Below are 19829 nucleotides of genomic sequence, written 5' to 3'. Positions count from 1 at the left end.
TTCAATAAACAAGGTGAAAAAACAGCAATAAGCTTCCTGTCTTAGACAGAAACTTGTTCTACCCTGAGGTTTCCAAACCCACAAGGAGATCTTCCTATGGTAGTTTAAGACATGGGATCAACTAGCCCTTGCCCTTATTCCCCCTGGATGAGAAAACTCATTGATGGGAACTCTTACATAATTCTCTTAGTATAGAAGGCTATTCAAATGCTTCCTGTACATAAAATTCTACATAGGATACAAAATAATTTCTCTAAGATTCCCTGTGTGGGGGATACAGAGACCCTAACCCAAACTAACTACTTGGAGACCTCTCAAATTGAAGGTAGAAAGTTTTATTAGAATCTCTGGAGAAGCGGGTGGTCCAGTCTCTGGGAAAACACCAAGAGAGAGGAGGCCAAGGTACAGAAGCTAAAGCTGGGTTAAATAAGCAAAGATTACACAACCCTCCCAAACATTAACCTAATTATTACTAATGAGTCTGTAATCTTGTTAGATAACATACATAATACATGAGGTCCACTGCACAAGCACAGTAACAACCTCAGAATACTGAACCCCCTTCAGTCTAACCTAGATACATCCTTATCTGGGCCTGGGTGCCCCAAGGCCACTGTCAATTTCCTGATTGGTCAACTCCATCTGCTGCTGCTAGCTCCTTCCATTCTAAGTTGCTTCATTTTAGTATTATCAAGGAGTTCTCTGAGAACTCAACTTCCTCCCAAGGCTACTGCCTCAACTCCCCCAAGGCTACTGTCTGTTACTTTTTATCAGTAGTCTCCTTCAGCAATCCTTGAAGTTCTGTAGAAACTTAACCCTTTGTTACCTCTCACACTACTATTCCTTTCCCCAAACTAAAAACACCTCTTATTTGGTCTCAATAGTTAATCCAATCAATTGTTTTAATACTCAATAGCTCTTACATTACCTGGAAATACACTATGACTTACATATATATGGGAAAACAATACTGAACTTAGTTACAAAATACAAGGAAGTAATAAGAATGTATATATGATATTCAGAATGGGGAAACTTCACTGCAAGTCATTCCACACACCTATACCATAAGTTATCCCCTTAGAGATCAAGACAAACTTCCTTTGGGATTTTTTTTTTGTACCCAAAATTTACCACAACATGCTTTTTTACTACAATGGATTCATATGTGAATATTAATCCATGCAATTGGACAAGTACCCAAAATACTTGTGGTTTCTAGGGACAGGAAAATTTTAACACGATTTGGGACTTACTGCTTCCATAATAAGATAAGCAATCTACATTTTTAAAAAGATTTCTGCTAAAAGGCAACATATTAGTCATAAAACTCCCTTTTGCTCATATTAGTACTTATACAGGACTCTAGCATCATAAATACAAGTACCTAAACATCCAGGAGTCAACCAATACAAAGTTTGAAAAAGTACATCATTGGAACTCACTTACAGAGATAAACACAAGAGTGTACAGTATTATAATAAATTATACTGCATGATACTTCCACTGATCAAATAACCTTCCCTTCCACAACTCCAGTTCTAGAACTGTGATCAAATCAACACTGCCTTCCTTCCAGGAAGCTGTGAGTCTGCTATAAGTCTGTTTCCTTATCCACTGACCATGCCTGTAAGTTGTGGAGTAAGGTTTCTCTACATGGACAAGAACACCCTCTATGTGTTGTCTCTCAATATTAAAATGAAAGATTCTTGAATCAGGGACTACATTTATTTTTATATTTGTATTCTCAGTGTTTCAGCACAACACATAGTACAAAGTAAGTTCCTCTCTTTTTTGTTTGTTTTTTGCTAATACAATGATTTCTTTGTTCCGGGAAGTATACAAAAAAAAATAATCAGATGGTTATTCTTAACAGTACAACTGACAAGATTCATATATGGGGTTTAGGGGCTGGAAGAGATTACCCCATAAACTCAAAAACCCCAGTCTCTGAGATAAGAATTCATTATTTGAAAAAAAAAAATTGCTGGGAAAGCTAGAAAATAATATGGTAGAATATAGCTACAGACCAATATCTTACACCATGTTAAGATAAAATCAAAATGGGTACATGATTTAGACATAAAGGGTGATGCCATATGCAAATTAGTAGAGCAAGGAGTAGTTTGTCATATCCGTGGAGAAGGGAAGAATGTACGATCAAACAAGAAGTAGAATTATGAAATGTAAAATAGGTAATTTTGATTAAAATAAATAAAAAGTTTTTATATAAACAAAACCAATCCAACTAAAAAGGAAAACAGAAAGATGAAATAATCTTTATAGCAAGTGTCGCGGATAAAGACCTACTTTATGAACTAAATAGAAAATTGAGTCGAATTTATAAGACTACAAGCCATTCCCCAATTGATAAATGGTCAAAGGATATGAATAAAGAGCTTTCAGATAAAGGAATGAAAGCTGACTAGAGTCATATGAACAAATTCTCGCTTTTTTAAGCTCTCCTAAGCCAGGCTGCGCTTCTCTAATTGGGAGTGTGAGCTGGGGCTATTTCTGCAGCTGGCGCCACTCCAAAAGAGCATTCGCATTTGCAAGAAGCGGCTGCAGCGGGAGGAGCGCTTAGCGAGGTCATTGGTTCGAAGTCAGCATTGCTTCCCTGCAACCCAAGCCGGCCCGCTACCGAACCCATCCCCCTACCCTTTACCACCTCTCATTAGAGAAAGGGGAGGATGAGTGAATCTACTTCAAAGTCCAGCCAGCCTCAGGCCTCCAAGCAGGAGAAAGACCGGTCTGAGAAGAGAGGGAGGGGCCGACCCCGAAAACAACCCCAAGAAGCCCAGGGAGGCACCAACTCCCGAGAGATCTGGGGCAGACCAAAGGGCAGTAAGAGCAAGGGAGCTGCGAAAGGCCAGAAAACCACCACTGCACCAGGGAGGAAACCAAGAGGGAGACGCAAAAAGCTGGAGAAAGAAGAGGAAGAAGGGATATCCCAGGAGTCTTGGGAGGAGGAGCAGTAACCAAACCTCCTTAAATCGCTACCTTATTCCCCGTGATGACGACAACGATGACAACAGCAGCGGACCTTTCATTCTGGGACTAGACAGAACAATGTTGATCTTTAAATCCGCATTTTTCTTCCCCCACCTTTCCTTTCCCTCAGTCTGTCCTTTCTAGTTTTACTGGTCAGAGAAATAATAGCCCTGCCTGGGAAAAATGCCTCCCCATTCACACATTGGACATATTCACACTAAGCCTGGCCACCCTATAGGGGATTGTGTTGGGCAGGGTGAAGCAGGCAGCAGGTGGTTGAACCTCTGGGGACATTCCCTGCCTCCTTACCCCCACCTCCCACACCCATCCATGGACCCATCCACCCTTTCCCAGGATTGGGATTTCTTTTGTATTCGTCCTTCCTTGGACAGAGCTAACCTTTTGACTTAGCTGCCGACACCTGTTTCTTTGTCCGCCTGGAATGGGACCAGGGTTCCTGCTTTCCCATCCCCCACCCCAACTCAAAAGGATTTAAGAGGGAAGGACAGATGTTTGAGTATCTTGATCATAAGAGCTCAGCTTCAATAGACTTCTGTCTGGGGATATTCTGTACCCCCACCACCCTTTCTATCTACCTTCTACCCAGTCAAGATTGGTCCCAAGGGTGAAGGTGGGAGAAGACTTCTTATTGAGAGTAGAAAGTAGCACAGGGGCAATACCCACCCTTTTTCCCTCCTGCCCTCTCCACACTCTGGTATTTCCTGAGCATCAAACTGGAATGGGGCTGACCTGTAGCCTGGGGTGTCAGGCACTAAGGGAGAGGGTCTGATTCATCTGTTTCCTTGCTGCTCAGGAGATCTAGGGAGGGGACTTGACAATCCTATTCATTTCCCCTGGGCTGTCCTTCCTTGTCCTGCGATTTTTGCCTTTGGAATGCATGTTTTTTCAAGGATCTTTCCTTGCCCACTCCCCCCATCTCTCCTTTCAGAATGCCATCCCCGTCCCCCTCCCCCTAGGAGCTGGTTACATCTTCCCTCTGTTCACAATCTACCTCTGAACACATTTTGTTGGTTTTCTTTTTTAAAACAGTTTTGTTCTTACATTCTATGGCTTCCAAACTCAGCCATGCAGTTTTGTTGCTTCTCATGTTCACCTGCCTGCTACCCCTACTCCATCCACTCTGCTCATCCTCCCCACATCATCACAAAGGATTGGGCTTGGGGAGATATCCAACACCAGGCCTAGTTTATTAAAAAGTGACATTGTTTGGGGAGGTGGGCCCCAGGGGAGCTGCTTGTCCACTTTAATCAGTCCCTCCTTTCGTAATCTTTAAGTTGGAAGGGTTAAGGGAAGGAGGTCCAGCCGAAATGGGGAAGGGGTGGTCCCAGACTGTCATGAGCCGCCCCCCCCCCCCCCCCTCCCCCCCTTGAATAAAAATTAATTCCTTATTTCTGGGGGAAAAAAAAGAAAAAAAATTCTCTACTGGAGTTACAGATTCAGACAAATTCTATACTGGAGTTGCAGGTTCAGACAACCATTCTGGAGAGCGATTTGAAACTATTCCCAAAGGGCTAAAAAATGTGCATACCTTTTGACCCAGCAATACTACTTTTAGGGCTGTATCCTAAAGTCCCACGTGTACAAAAATATTTATAGCAGCTCTTTTGTGGTGGCCAAGAACTGGAAATTGAGGGGATGCACATCAATTGGGGAATGGCTGAACAAATTGTGGTATATTAATGTAATGGAATACTATTGTGCTGTATAAGAAAGGATGAGGAGGCAGACTTCAGAAAAACGTGGAGAGACTTATATGAACCGATGCTGAGTGAGGTGAACATTGTACACAGTAACAGCAGATTGTATGATGATTAACTCTGATGAACTCAGCCCTTCTTGGGAATGAAAAGATCTAAAACAATTCCAAAAGACTCATGATGGAAAATTCCATCCACATCCAGAGAAAGAAATAGGTAGGTAGTCTGAGTGCAGATCAAAGTATAGCATTTGTTCTCTTTTTTCGCAGATCAAAGTATAGCATTTGTTCTCTTTTTTCTTTTGTTTGCTTTTTTTTCTTCCTCATGGTTCCTCCCATTTGTTTCTTCTATACAACATTATTACTGTGAAAATATGTTTAATAAGAATGTATATGTAGAGCCTATAATGGATTGTATGCCATCTTCGGGAGGGGGAAGAAAGGGAGATGGAGAATATTCAAAACTCATGGAAGTCAATGTTGAAAATGAAAAATAAGTTAATTTTTAAATGTTTAAAATGCTCTAAATCACTTTTGATTAGAGAAATGCTCATTGAAATGACCCTGAGCTAGCACCACACACCTATCAGATTGGCTAACATAACAGAAAAGGAAAATAATATATGTTGGAGAGGAGGTTTTCAGTGTTGGTATACTTGTGAACTGATCCAAACATTCTGGAGAACAATTTGGAACTATGCCCAAAGGGCAAGTGAACTGTGCATACATTTGATCCAACAATGTCATAACTAGGTCTATATCCCAAAGAGATAAAAAAAGAGAAAAGGATCTACTTTAAAAATACTTATTGGGGTGGCTAAGTGGAGCAGTGAATAGAGCATCCAGCCCTGGAGTCAGGAGAACCTGAGTTCAAATGTGGCCTCAGACACTTTACACACACACACACACACACACACACACACACACACAAACTAGCCATGTAACCCCAATTGCCCTCCAAAAAGCAAATATATATATATATAGCAACTCTTTTTGTGGTAGCAAAAAAACTGGAAATTGAGGTGATCTCCATCAATTGAGGAATGACTGAACAAGCTGTTGTATATGAATATAATGCAATACTATTATGAATTTTTTTAAATGATGAGCAGGCAGATTTTTGGGAAAAAAAGAAACACCAAAGTTTTCTTTGAACTGATGCAATCTAAAATAATCACAAGCAGGAAAACATTGTACCCAGTAACAGCAACATTGTGTGATAAATAACTGAATGACTTAGGTTTTTTCAGCAATAGAATGATCCAAGACAATTTCAAAGGCATCACACTATGGAAAATACTATATACATCCAGAGAAAGAATAGGTGGACTCTGAATACAGATCAAGGCATATTATTTTTTACTTTATATTTTCTTCCATTTGGTCTGTTTCTTTTATCACAACAGTGACTAATATAGAAATATATTTTGAATGATTGCACATACATAACCTATATCAAATTGTTTGCCATTTTAGTAAGGTGAAAGGAGAGAAAGAGAGAAAAATTTGGAACTCAACATTCTGTAAAAATTAATGCTAAAATTGTCTTTGCATGTAATTGGAAAAATACAATAATATTAAAAATCCTTAAAAAGGAATAGCTTACATCTGAAATTATTTAAGAAATTATTAGAAAAGCATTTAGATTAATCATATAAACAGAATACAGGCTAACAAGATGAACACCCCTGCACACTACTTTAGTTCCTAGAAAATATTAAAATATCAGAATAATGTCTCTGATAGTAAAGAATGTTTTATCATGAGAAGTGAATGTGAACTGCATAGGATAAAGAGGCATACACAGGTCATCAACTGTACTGATTGTGAAGTATCCCTACTCAAGGGACCATGGATCCATCAACACATCAAGCAAACCAAAAACAAGCATTTATTAAGTGCCCATTATATGCTAGGCACTCTCCTAGGGAGTGACAAACTTGGGAATTGATGGAAAAAGGAATAGATTTTATAGAGCATTTATAATATGCCAGGCACCGTGCTAGGAAATCTACAGATATTATCTAATTTAAAACTAGGAAGCAAGCCTGAGAGGTAGTTGTTAAACTTGAAGACTGAGACAAATGGAGATTAAGAGACTTATTCATGGTCAGAAATCTAGTAAAGGTCTGGAGCTGGATTTGAAGCAGAACTTCCTGAATCTAGGCTTAGTGTTCTATCTGCTGTATCACATCACTGACTCAATAACCTGCAAATCTGATTTTTATAGGCAGCAAATACCCTAGCACACCCAGGGTGGCTGCTAGCATAGGTTCTTAGAACTGCTTCTGCGAAGGAAAGCAACTCATAAATGGGTTAACAATCTTACTTTAATCAATCAAACATATATCATTTTACTTAGTTCAGGGGAAAAAGTCAGCACCCTGAACTTCAGAAAATACAAACAGAGGTTACAAGGAGACAGAGAAACAGATCAGCAGACAGGGCTTCCCACTGTCTGACAATTACATCCATATCTAGTCAGTTACCAGAGAGAGAAGCATTAACATCTGGGTTTTCAAAGCCGGAGGGCTCAATGGCTATCCAGAGTCTCATCTGGCCACATCACACAACTCTTCCCAAAGTAACCCCCTCTCCTCTCCCCCCCCCCCCCCCCACCCCACCCCACCCCACCTCACCCTGCCCCACCCTCAGCAAAACCTCACATCAGGGTATATATAGCCTTTTCCTAGGTCAGAGACCATCACAAGCCTTGTGACCCACTGCCCAATCACAAAGTAACAAGGCGAGTGTGTTCCTGAAGAACAACCCTCCCACCATAGGCTCCAGGTGACCACATTCATCCCATTAGGGGGCAGAGCATATTCTCAAATCAGGGAAGGTTCTCAGAGTCACCTAAACCTATCAGAAGCCTAGGGGCAGGGAAGATCTTCAGATTCCCATTCCTATAACATATAGGTATTCCACTGTATAAGATCAAAATTGACTCTTTGCCTTTATTCTTGAAGTACTGAGACTGAGAAATTTTGAAAAGATATGAGGGAAATCCACATACTTCAGTATTGCAAAGAAAAGTTCTCTGAATTATAGATAGCCCAATAATTCTTAAATTATCTTTTCTGGATCTATTTTCTAGGTAAGTTGTTTTTCCATTGAGATATTTTACATTTTCATCTATATTTTCATTCCTTTAATTTGTTTATTTGTTGGTCTTGTAAAGTCCTTAGCTTCCATTTACCCAATACTAATTTTAAAGCAATTATTTTCCTTACTGAAATTTTCAACTTCTGTTTTTTAAGGAGTTCCTCTCTTCAGTGAATTTTGTATATCCTTTTCCATTTTTCTAATTCTGCTTTTCAAGGCATTCTTCTCTTTACTGGATTTTTGTGGCTCCTTTACTAATGGATCTATTTTGTTTTTTAAGGTATTATTTTCTTCAGTATTTCTTGTGTTTCCTTTACCAAGTTGTTGAATTATTTTTCATGATTTTCGTGCATTACTCTCATTTCTCTTTCCAATTTTTCCTCAACCCCTCTTACTTGGATTTTTAAAATCTTTTTTTAAGCTCTTACATGGCCTGGGGCCAATTCATATTTTTCCTTGAGGCTTTCCATATAGGAGTTTTGATTTTGTTGTCTTCTTCTGAGTTTGTGTTTTCATCTTCCCTGTCACCATAATCATTTTCAATAGTCAAGATTGTTTTTTGCTGTTTGCTGAATGCCCAGCCTCTTTTTTGACTTTTAATTCTATCCTAAAGTGTAGCTCTGCTTCTGGAATAGAGGGGGTACTTTCCCAATCTTCAGTTTTTTGTGCATCTGTTTTCACAATATAAGTGTGTAAGTGTATATTTTCACAATGTAAGTGTGAAAACCTGCAGGTTTTCAGATCTCAGGTAGTATAATTTAGGAAGAAGTCTGTTTACTCCTCTCCTGCACCCTGCACTGGCTGAGAGCAACTACAAACACTCTCTTCCATCCTGGAACTGTGAGGAGGGTCCCAGATACCTTACAGCCTGCAAGCTCTGGTATGCTAATGCTCCTTCTTGCCCAGGAGCTAATAAGCAATGCAAACAGCCCCTTCCCAGTACTAGCATAAGGATCCTTTGACCAGTTGTCAGACCCCCTTACAGTCTATGGACTAAGAAGCCTGGAAACTGCTACTGCTGCGACTGATTCAGTCACCCATGATGTCTTTTTCTAGTCTTCTGGGACCTGTTTTGCACTGGTGTGGGTTGTGTTGAACTGTGATCCATTCTCACAATGGTGCAACAGACATTTCTTGCTTACCTTCTAAATTTTCATGGCCTGGAAAACTTTCACTCCATCTGTTTTCCTGTTCTAGAATTTTAGAATAATTTAGAGGTATTTGGAGGGGTTTTGGAGAAAATTCCAGAATTCAGGTTAGTCCCTTTCTTTACTCCACCATCTTGGTTCCACACCCAAAGGAATCTTTTACAACATTTATTTTAGTGGAATTTTAATTCCTTTTATTTTCTGTGTAAATTAATATTTGTGGTAGAAACTGTACTACCAAATTCTACCTCTAAGGTCTTCTTTTTGTTTTGTTTTGTTTGTTTTTGGAGGGGGAAGGCTGGGTAATTGGGATTAAGTGAGTTGCCCAAGGTCACACAGCTAGTAAGTGTTATGTCTGAGGTCAGATTTGAACTCAGGTTCTCCTGACTCCAGGGCCAATGCTCTATTCACTGTGCCACCTAGCCTTCCCTAAAGTCTTCTGTTGTCTTATTCTGGTGTGGAAGTTACCGATGGTTACTGTGGCCTCTGTTGTCAAATAGCTCAGTTTATAAATTTCTAGCAAGCTATAAAGGAAAGTTGGATAGTAGAATGCTGGGCCTGGAAGCAGAAAGATGAATTTAACTCCCATCTCATACACTTCTTATCTACACGACAAGTCATTTGGTTTTTTTCTCAATCTTAGTTTTTTCATCCACAAAATGGAGGAAATTGTATTTATACCCTATATATAACAGCATTGTTGATAAAATCATAGCATGTTAAAATGGAAGGAACCACAGTGTCAATCTAATTCAAGCCCCACTGAGAATTGAATCAACAGTCTAACATACCTGGCAAGTGACCATTCAGCTTGAAGACCTCCATGGAAGTGTAACTTATCACCTCTTGAAGTAACCCATTGGACAATTGTGTTATGAACATTTTCCTGACCATGAAACCATCTCTTTACCTCTAGAACCTTACACTCTGGGGCCAAACAAAATAAGTCATATATCTATATCTATATATATGAGAAGTGTGTGTGTGTGTGTGTGTGTGTGTGTGTGTGTGTGTGTGTAACTTGAAGTGAGGTTTTGCTTTGGGGCTCACTCTATGGGACAAGTTGTATGATTTGGCCAGATAAGATTCTGGGTAGTCATTGAGTCCCCTGGCTTTGAAATCCCAGATGTTGATGTTTCTCTCTCTGGTAACTAACTATGTATGCATGTAATGGTCAGACAGCTAGAAGCCCTGTTTGTTGTTCTGTTGAATTGTGTTATTTTCTCTGTATTTTTTGTCTGCTTGTAATTTCAGTTCATATTGCTTATTATTTCTGTTTGTATTTCCTGAAGTTCAGGCTGCTGACTTTTTCCCCTGAACTGAATGAAAAGCACACACGCATATGGATCTATGTGTGTGCATTTTTGTACATATGCATATGTGTATATTCAATTAAAGGTTGTTGACCCCTTTAAAGTTACTTTCCTTTAGTAAAGCTGATCAAAGAACCTGTGCTAGCAGCCATCCTGGGCATGCTATGGTGCTTGCTGTTACAGACTCATAATAGGTTCCCTCTGATTTTTGCCGCTCTAAGATAAAAATGTGCAGGATATTCAAGTGGAGAAGTTCAAATATGAAATTTTATATGAATTATACTGTAAATTTTCAAAGAAACTTACTCTTGAATGTGTATACATGTTTATTGGCACATATGTATATAAATGTGTGTGAAAGACAACATATTCAGAGGACAAGATTAGTTAAATTTTTCCAATAGCCATCATCAAAATACTGGTTAGAACAACCAAAGAAATAGACAAAAATACAAGAAAGCATGGTGGACCTATGAGACACATCAATGGAGTGACAAAACCAAAAAATAATGTATACAGCAAAATAAATTATAGTAAAACATATTTCATATATATTAAATGCCATATATATATATGTCATATGAAGTATGATGTATAATACAAAATAAAATTATATTATTTCCAGAGATAGAAATTTCTTATCTATAATGCCAGCTTTTAAGTACTATGCATAAATCATCTATCACTCTTATTATACTATTACCAATTCATCAAGAATTTGAATTAATATAAATTCCCCATATTTAAAATATTTAACTATTTAAAGATATCAACATAAATATTCAATTGTACACTTATAAAATGTTAGTGAATGACTAGATATAAGATTTATCAGTTGAATTAACTAGCATTTGTTTATACTTTTACCTTCTAATCTTTTTATTATTTTTTTTAATTTTCATCTAAATTCCTTAATCAACCACTCAATCAGCACTTTGTTACCCATTTAGGAATTGCTTCTGTGCCTAAAGCACTGTGTTTTATATTGATATATAAAAATGGACAAGATTTGATCCTTATCTATAGAGAATGTACATGGCAACTGTGGAAACAGGAAAGTGTGTGTGTGTGTATGTAAGTGTGTAACAATAATATGTTAACTAAGTAAATGAGAGCTCCCAGTAGAGTATTACAGGAATAAAGAAGACAGGATTTTCTCTGTGTTACAGCTTCCATGGAAAGGCTTATTGGAGGATGTTTTATATTTGGAACCTGAAAAAGTTGTGAAGGAAGGGTAGTTAGTAGAATGTAGTAGGGGAGGCCTACAAAGTGAGCAAATAATTTGATCAATAGTAGAGAAAAATGAGACTAGCATGATATATTTAGGTTACTACACTAGGTCCTTTAAAGCAGAGAACTCATGTAGGTAAATGTAGGAGATTAGACTAGAGATGAAATTGAAGACATAGTATGGGGGAGCCTCTAATTCACATTAACTCATTTAAATTTATTTGTTGACAATGGAGAGAGGTTGTTAAGTGCCTCAAAATAAGGAAAGCTGACCTTGCAGGGTATGCATGTCATCTCTTTCTATCATGGTAAAAAGAATAAAAGAGAGGATAAGTGCAGGTAGAAATCTATAAACCATGATATAACTGTATTTCTTAATAAGGCTTTTGATGAAATTACTATTATGTCTTTACAGAAATGTACAATGAAAGAGACCAGATATTAGTATGGATTCAGATACTATTGAATAACCAGATCCAAAGATTAAATTAATTGATGTCTCAACCTGAAAGCATGACTCTAGTGAAATTTGGATGGGAAAAATCTAATAAGATAAAATTTCAAACAAAAAATTTCCTTGAAGACCTCTAGTGACAGGGAACTTACTGGAAGTTGGTCTATTTTATTTGGGAAAAGGCCACTTAATTTTTTATTCTTACATGGAACTTAACTTTCTATTTTTTTTCTAAAATTTCCATTCTTTACTTCTTCTTCCACCCTGACCCTAAGTTTTATTCCTACTCCAATAAATGTACTTCTTCCACATAAAATTTGGTGAAGGTCTGCTCTTCATTCTAAATGACCCTAGTTCCTTATACAATCTTCATTTGGCACATAACAACATGCTTTAACAAACACTTCTTGAATCAAATGACCTCAAGGCCAACTTAGGGAATCAACCAAATTAATAAAGAAGTATTGATATCCCTATTAATTCTTCTGCCTTTAGAAATTTTCTATTAATATCTGTTCTAAAATAATGGTGTTTGGAGCTGAATATAGTAGTCCAGATGCAGGATGACTAGGGCAAAGTATAACAGAAGTATCACCTTCCTTGTCCTGTACATTATAACTGTCAAAGAAACATAAGATTTCAAGTATAAGATGTGTAGAAGTTAAGCTAAGATTATGGCAATAATACAATACAAATCAAAGGAGATACTAATGTAATACTACAACTTAAAAAGTTACTTCATATAAATTCTTTCACATGATACTCACCATGGCTTTATGAGGTAGGAAATGCAAATACTGTACCCATTTTACATATCAGAAAACTGAGGCTCAGGGGTGGCTAGGTGGCACAGTGAATAGAGCACCGGCCCTGGCGTCAGGAGGACCTGAGTTCAAATCTGGTCTCAGACACTCAACACAAAAACTAGTCGTGTGACCTTGGGCAAGTCACTTAACTGCAATAGCCCTGCCTTGCCCCCTGCAAAAAGCAAAAACAAAAACAAAAATAACCTGAGGCTCAAAGAAGTTGAGTATGCTGACTAAGATCACACATCTTATAGGTTGTGCTGAACTCAAATTTGTTGATTCCATATTCACTGATCTTTGCCCAACCATTATCTTGTTTCCATTTATGGAAGAGACATGTAGGAGAAATTCAACATTTGTTCATTTAATCATTAAATGGACAAATAAAAACATGTCAAGGAAATAAAGGGTTTTTCTTTTAAGAAATAGAAAATGGAAATTAAAAAAAAATACTCTGCAAAGCAGTCCAGGTCTACTTTATCTTTGTGATATATCAGAGACTAGAAAGGGTAAACAGAAAATGAAATTATTTTTACTCCTGCACAATTCCTCTGAATCACAACTAGAATACATATAATTGATTATATAAGCAAAGGTTTACTCCTGCTTTATATCAGTTTATTTTAAGTTGTCTAATGCAATGGTGCCAATAGTCTCCCTACTAATTTGAAATTCTGCTATAAACTACTACACGTAAATCACATCTTAACTGACATTCAGTCATGACTCTTATAATGCTCTATCATCACCTAGGACTGAATCTTTTTATGTAATTTTACTATACTATTGTGGAATTCATAGGATCTTTTTGGCACTATCTATGACTGGATATAGAGAAGGTCTGGCCAAATTAAGAGTTTATATGCAATGATTTGGGGCTTTTATTTCAAATTATCCACCTGTGTTATATGAAAGTCTCCAAAAGACATAGCAAAGGTATGACATAACAATGAAGGTAGTATTAATAAAACATCATGTAGAATCAAGGAATATGGTAATCTTGCTTTTTCTTGACATTACCATTTTCTCTTATTGAGTTCCACATTTTAGGAAGGACATCAAAGAACTAGAGCGATTAAAAAGTGAGCAAGTGGAATGATGAGAAAAATGGAAACAACTTTAGAGAAGGTTATATTAAAAAATGATATTTAGTTTGAAGAGTTAGTTGAAAAGATGAGACCAGCTTTCTGCAGAGTTGTTATATGGAAAACAAATGAGGATCATTTTCTTGGTCCTAACAGTTGAACCAAGAACAGTTACTAAAGCAGTACAGAAGCAGATTTTAGCTTCATATAAAAGATGAGCTTTCCCAAAGTACTGTTTCTTGAGGTGGGGAGTTTCCCCATATTAGGCTTAAAGCAGAGGCCAGAGAAATATGCCAACAATTTATTTATTACACATTTATTGTGTATTAAGCACCTGTAATGTGGGAACAACCTTGGGAATTAAAATAATAGAAAAGTGCATTAAATATTAATAGGGAGCACACATAGGTGAATAGACAGCTATATAGACAAATCAATAGAGGAGAGACCAATAGATGGATAGGTAGAGTGATAAATTAATTGATGGATAGGCTGGAAAATAGGTGATGGATTGAGGTGTGAAAAGATCTACAAAATAAATAAGAAAAAAGGTTTAATATAAAGTAGTTTTGAAGGAAAAGCCTTAGTAGCTGTTAGTGGGGCCAAAGAAGGCTTCATATAGAAAGTGGTGCCTGAGTTACATCTTTAAGGGAGACATTATTTGAGGTAAAGGTAAGGAGGGGTACATTCCAAGTTTAGGGGACAGCCCACACAAAGAAGGGAAGAATGCTAAGTGTGAGGAAAAGAGAGGAAGACAGCTTGGCTGGAAAGAAAAAGTCTGGCAGGGAGAGAGTAATATATACTTATGCAGAGAAAACAGATGTTGCAGAGGTAGTAAAGAGCTTTAAAATCAAAAGAGAAGAGTTTATATCTGATTCAAGAGATAATAGGAAGTCTCTGGAATTTGTTCAATAAGGGAGTGATATAGAAAAATTTGTGCTTAAGAAAAATCACATTGGAAGCAGTGAAGAAGACAGACTAGTGTGTGGAGATACTCAAAGTATGGAGACTAGTTAGGAGGTTGTTGAAATAATTTACTTGAGATGTGATGAGGGACTGAACCTAAGGTGATGCCTATGTGAGCAGCGAGAAGAGATCGGATGTGAGAGATGAAGAGTTGGTCACAGAGTGGATTTAAGACATGAGGAAAAATAAATATTTAAGGATAAGCCCAAGGTAATGAACACCAGAGACTAGAAGAACAATGATTCCCTTAAGAGAAATACTGAAGTTTAAAAGAACAATAGGGTTTGAGGGGGAAATAATGAGTTTTCTTTTGGACATACTGAGTTTGAAATGTCTCTGGTACATTCAATTTGAAATGCCTGAAGGGTACTTGGTGATTTGGGACTAAACTGAGGGGAAAGAATGAAACTGGATACATAGATCTGAATTAATAAATTTGATAATTAAACTCCTGGAAACTGATGAGGTCAGTAAGAGAAAAAAGAGCACATGACTTGAGTTCAGGAAATAGCCATACTTAGGGAACAGGACAATCAGAAAATCACTGTCCAGGTATATGTTGGGATGAATGACATCTAAGCTTCATTCCAATTCTGAGGTGCCATGATTTTTAGCAAAATTGCTTAATACAGCATTTAAATATAAGTAAATTAGGTCTTTTATTTTTTTTTTAAAGCAATCAGGGTTAAGTAACTTGCTCAAGGTTACATGGCCAGTTATTTCTGGGTGTGGTGCTGAGTATCTGAGCCCGGATTTGATCCAGGTCATCCTGACACTGGAGGCGGCGCTCTTACGCTGAGCCACCTGGCCGCCCCTAAGCAATTGGGGTTAAGTAACTTGCTCAAGGTTACATTGCCAAGTGTTTCTGGGTGGGTGCTAAGTGTCTGAGCCCGGGATTAGATCTCCAGGTCTTCTCAACACTGGAGCCGGTGCTCTTACTCGCTGTGCTACCTGGCCACCCCTAATTAGGTCTTTTATTAATTACTTAAAATAGTTTTATAATCATAATGCTTTCTAAAATCTAGAATAATAAAGATATTTTATTTACACTAAGGGATTATCAACAATTCATTTTAAACATGTTTTGCTGCCTTTGGGTTTATCATAAATACACTTAAACATTGAAGACTTTATGAGATCCCAGAAAAGCACTTACAAAAATAAAAATATATGTTATGATACATTTTAACTTGTGAGTAGCCTCTCAGTTGCTGATGTAAGTGGGGTGGCATATGCTAAATGTTTAGTAGAAGCAATAGGAATCCAAATTTCCTTGTTTTAGCATTTCACTATTTCAATCCTTGTGTCACTCCCACATTTATTAAGAAATATATGAATTTCCTACAAAAAACTAAATATGTATCAATGAGAAATTAAACATTCCTTTTGCAATGTTAGGTAACCTAATAAAAATGTGCTATTATTTTCTTTTTTTTTAAAGACTACGTAATTTGATATGGTCCCCATTTTACTTTAAAAAGTGGAATGATTTATTGGCAATAAAAATAATTATGGAGTTCTCTAAAGAAAATTGGATTTTCTAAATTCCAATCTAGTTCTACCTATTTACCCTCATTCTAAGCAGTGAGCTGGGCAGAATCCCTCTGATGCTAACTAGCAATATTGTTCAAGTCACAGAATATTCCTGTGATATAGGGATAATTCTTTTTTTTTATTTTTCAGGTGAGTCAAGTAAAATAATTTCAGTGTTCCTAAACTTCTCATAATGACTGATCCATATTCACACAAAATGATGAGAATGTGAAAAAAGAATACAGAAAAAAATGTAAATTGTAATGGGATGATATTTTATCATAGACTGGTAAAAAAAAAAACAACAAATGACTTTGTTGGCACTTATAATCTTTCTTTCTCTTTGCAAAATTTATATGTTTACAATGCTTTTCAGGAAATATGTATGCATTTTTACTTTTTTGTTGTTTTCTTTTCAGAAAAGTCAATTATATCCTGTCATCCAATTCCATTTCAAGTTTCATTAAAAACTCAGAACCTCTTGTGTTTACCTCCAGGGTAAATATCTACCCCGTCCCTTCAAATTAGTTGTGCATTTACTTTGCTAATTTTATCATCAAAATAATATAACATTTCATACTGTATCAAATTCTTCTGGTAAATTAACTAAAACCCTTTTTATTGTTGCCAATAGGAAGAATATATATACATATATATATATTATACATACATATGTAACCATATGCATACACATATTAATTACCTTATCAAGTCTTGATATTTTTTGTCTTTGGCGGTAAACATTAGTAGAAATCCAAGCTTTAGAAATCTTTTTGGGCTGGATTGTATTTTATAAAAGAATGATCAATAATTCTGGTTTTTCCATTAGTTTTTGCTTTAACATTTTTATACTGTTCTGGTCAACACAAACAGAATATTCAATTCTGTTTCATCTTATTCATGATGTTTGACATTATGTAAATAAGCACATTTTTATACTATTTTTAAAATTTTCAAAGCAGTTTCTTCATTATAAAAATGAGCTATTTAATTCAAGAATTATATTTATTTCTTAAGTAAAGTAACTGAGCCTGTTAATGAGAGGAGCAGTGATGTAAATTACAGAAAGGTGGTATTGTTAGGGGATAGAAAATTTAATCCACAGGGAGGGGCACCTGTGTGTAAGTCCTTGATCTGACAGATATTGATTGTGTAACCCTAGACAATTCAGACTTCTGGGCTGTGGACAATTTCAGGGAGGGTGAGAGAAAAGAGAAGAAAAGAACAAAAATAAATAGAAAAGAGTTAAAAGAGGAGAACATTTAGTATAATGAACATAGGTTTGTCCTTTGAGTCTGGAAGCCCTGGGTTTAATCACTGCTTCTGATAAATACTATCAATTTCACTTAACCTCTCAGTGTCCCAGGAAATTGCCTAACACCATAAATTATGCATGAGCTGTTGTCCTATGGGTAAATCAAGTTCCTATACTGAAGTTACCCCAAAACAATCAAATCATAGGTCTAAACTATGGCCAATGGGACAGATTCAGCCAACAAACTGTTTTATACTGTCCTAGAACTAAGAATGGTTGAATTTTAAAATATAAAAATCGTTCTTAACTCTGGGCAGTACAAAAAAAGGCAGCAGACCAAATTTGTCGCTCTGGCTATAATTGCCCATCCCAGAACTTCCTCATCCCAGACCATAAAGGAAAATTATCCTAAAAATTAAAACTGTCCACATATAGAATGCCTTGAGAGGTAATTGGCTTTCCCCACAAGTGGCTTCTAAGTCCACTTGTCAGATATGTTATTAAAATCTGGACTAGATGATTTCTTGGGTCACTTCTAACTCTGATATTCTATGATTTACTCATGATAGTACAACTACTAAGTGGCTGAGACCAGATTTAAACTCAGTTCTCCTGGCTTAAACTGAATGATATTCTGATATCTCCTACACACAATGTAAAACAAAGTTACCTAAGAATGATGAACTGGTCCTGGTTAGAAGCAGAAGTAAGAGCTCCCATGATCAAAAGAATGGAAATGTGATGAAGACTATGAGTAGTCCCTATGCTTCCAACTTAAGTAAGATAGGAAACCCTAGTCTTTTAGGAATAAATAACTGAAAGTTGAAGCATAGTAGAGTAGGAAAAGGGCTGGAGTTGGTGTAAGAGAATCTGGGTTCAAGCCCCTGGCTCTGACCTACACTGTCTGGGTGATCCTAGGCACGTCACTCAACTAACTTCTTTGTGTCTCTTTTCTCATCTGTAAAATGAGAGGGCTGGATCAAATGACTTCATACCTTCCTACCATTTCTAAGTCTCTGATCTTATCCCATGAGAAAAGAGGAAAATTAAAGTCAATGAGGTATAGACTATTTCTTCTCCTGCTGCACCAAAAGGAGTAGTGAATTTGGGCCTCAAATCTGACTTTGGTTCTCCTATTTCATATTGTACTTTTCTCTAGTCTGATATCCAGCTTCCTTTATAAAAAGAAGTGGTACTTTCCACTCCACGCTGAACATTAATATACCAAGTCATACCCTACACATGCCAGTGATTGAGTGTCTGTAGGTCATCATCCAAACCCCATCCCACACCCCCACCAGTTGGTTTTTTGTTCTCATCTTCCCAACCCTCCTCAAAATTCAAACCAAGATAACTAATTCTTTCCACTATCCTCTCTGGAATAACTGTTTTGTATGCAACAAATTTCCCCTTCATCCTATCTTCCTCTCCCACTCTACTATTGATTATAGAATGTTGACTCCCCACCAATGATATAGTCCAGCTGGCCAACCTTTGTAGCACTAACTACACCTTCACACATTCTCCTTGGTTCACTGGTTGAGATGGGAGATTTGGAATGCCCCTTGATCTGGAACATAGTTTGACAAAGTTCTGAATGAAGAATTAGAAGACTGCTTTGAGTTGCACAGCCTACTTTTAATGATTCTAGACTGCTCACTATCACAAATATCTAACTCTTGCAACCATTCTTATTGTTATTCTATCTGATTGTGAATTATGGATAGAGGTCCTTTCTACTTTCAAATCATTAGCCTACAATGTTATGTATTTGACCCAAAGATGAATGGAGAGATACATGATGAGCAGGTTATAGCATGTTATCAAGGATGACTCACTCAGAAGAAATGGAATAAATGATAACATAAAGGAATCCATGATACCTGGTCATAAGGCCAGGGACTGAATTTTTCTAAACTATGCATCCTCTTTTCTTCCCTCCCAATTGGCAAAAAGTTTTAGCATTGTTTTAACATTGCCAGTCCATCAAATGAGTATTCTTAATAAAATTAAGACTATGGCTACATGCATTTCTTGCAGCATTTGACTGATGTATATCAGCTATTCTATAAAAAGATGTCACAGAAAGATTTTTGAGCATAGTTTATCAAGGACTTTACTTATTTCTTTTATTTGATATACCTAGGCAACATGAATTCTTGATTACAACTAGTCTGCATTATAAAATGTCATCTTCAAGAAAATAATCAGTAATTTCAGAGACTG

General features: G+C 36.9%; 2 protein-coding genes across 2 annotated transcripts in view; one reads left to right on the top strand and one right to left on the bottom strand.

Moving 5' to 3' along the window:
• The window catches only part of CDH18 (cadherin 18), a 1599127-nt gene that overhangs the window by 1444324 nt on the left and 134974 nt on the right, over positions 1-19829 (bottom strand). The window lies entirely within an intron of this gene.
• Positions 2605-2979, top strand: LOC138171758 (high mobility group protein HMG-I/HMG-Y-like). Its single transcript, XM_069101392.1, has one exon. It carries the CDS (start codon positions 2691-2693, stop codon positions 2976-2978), a length of 288 nt encoding a protein of 95 aa, XP_068957493.1. The 5' UTR covers positions 2605-2690; the 3' UTR covers position 2979.

Source organism: Petaurus breviceps, unplaced genomic scaffold (genome assembly GCF_028583685.1).
Source record: "Petaurus breviceps papuanus isolate PSGF00001 unplaced genomic scaffold, PetGlider_PUasm1.0 47, whole genome shotgun sequence".
Taxonomy (NCBI): Eukaryota; Metazoa; Chordata; class Mammalia; order Diprotodontia; family Petauridae; genus Petaurus; species Petaurus breviceps.
This window is presented reverse-complemented; position numbering and strand designations above follow the sequence as displayed.

What these genes read in the sequence shown, in the direction of transcription:
- LOC138171758 (XM_069101392.1), top strand. Translation starts at nt 2,691, where the DNA reads ATGAGTGAATCTACTTCAAAGTCCAGCCAGCCTCAGGCCTCCAAGCAG.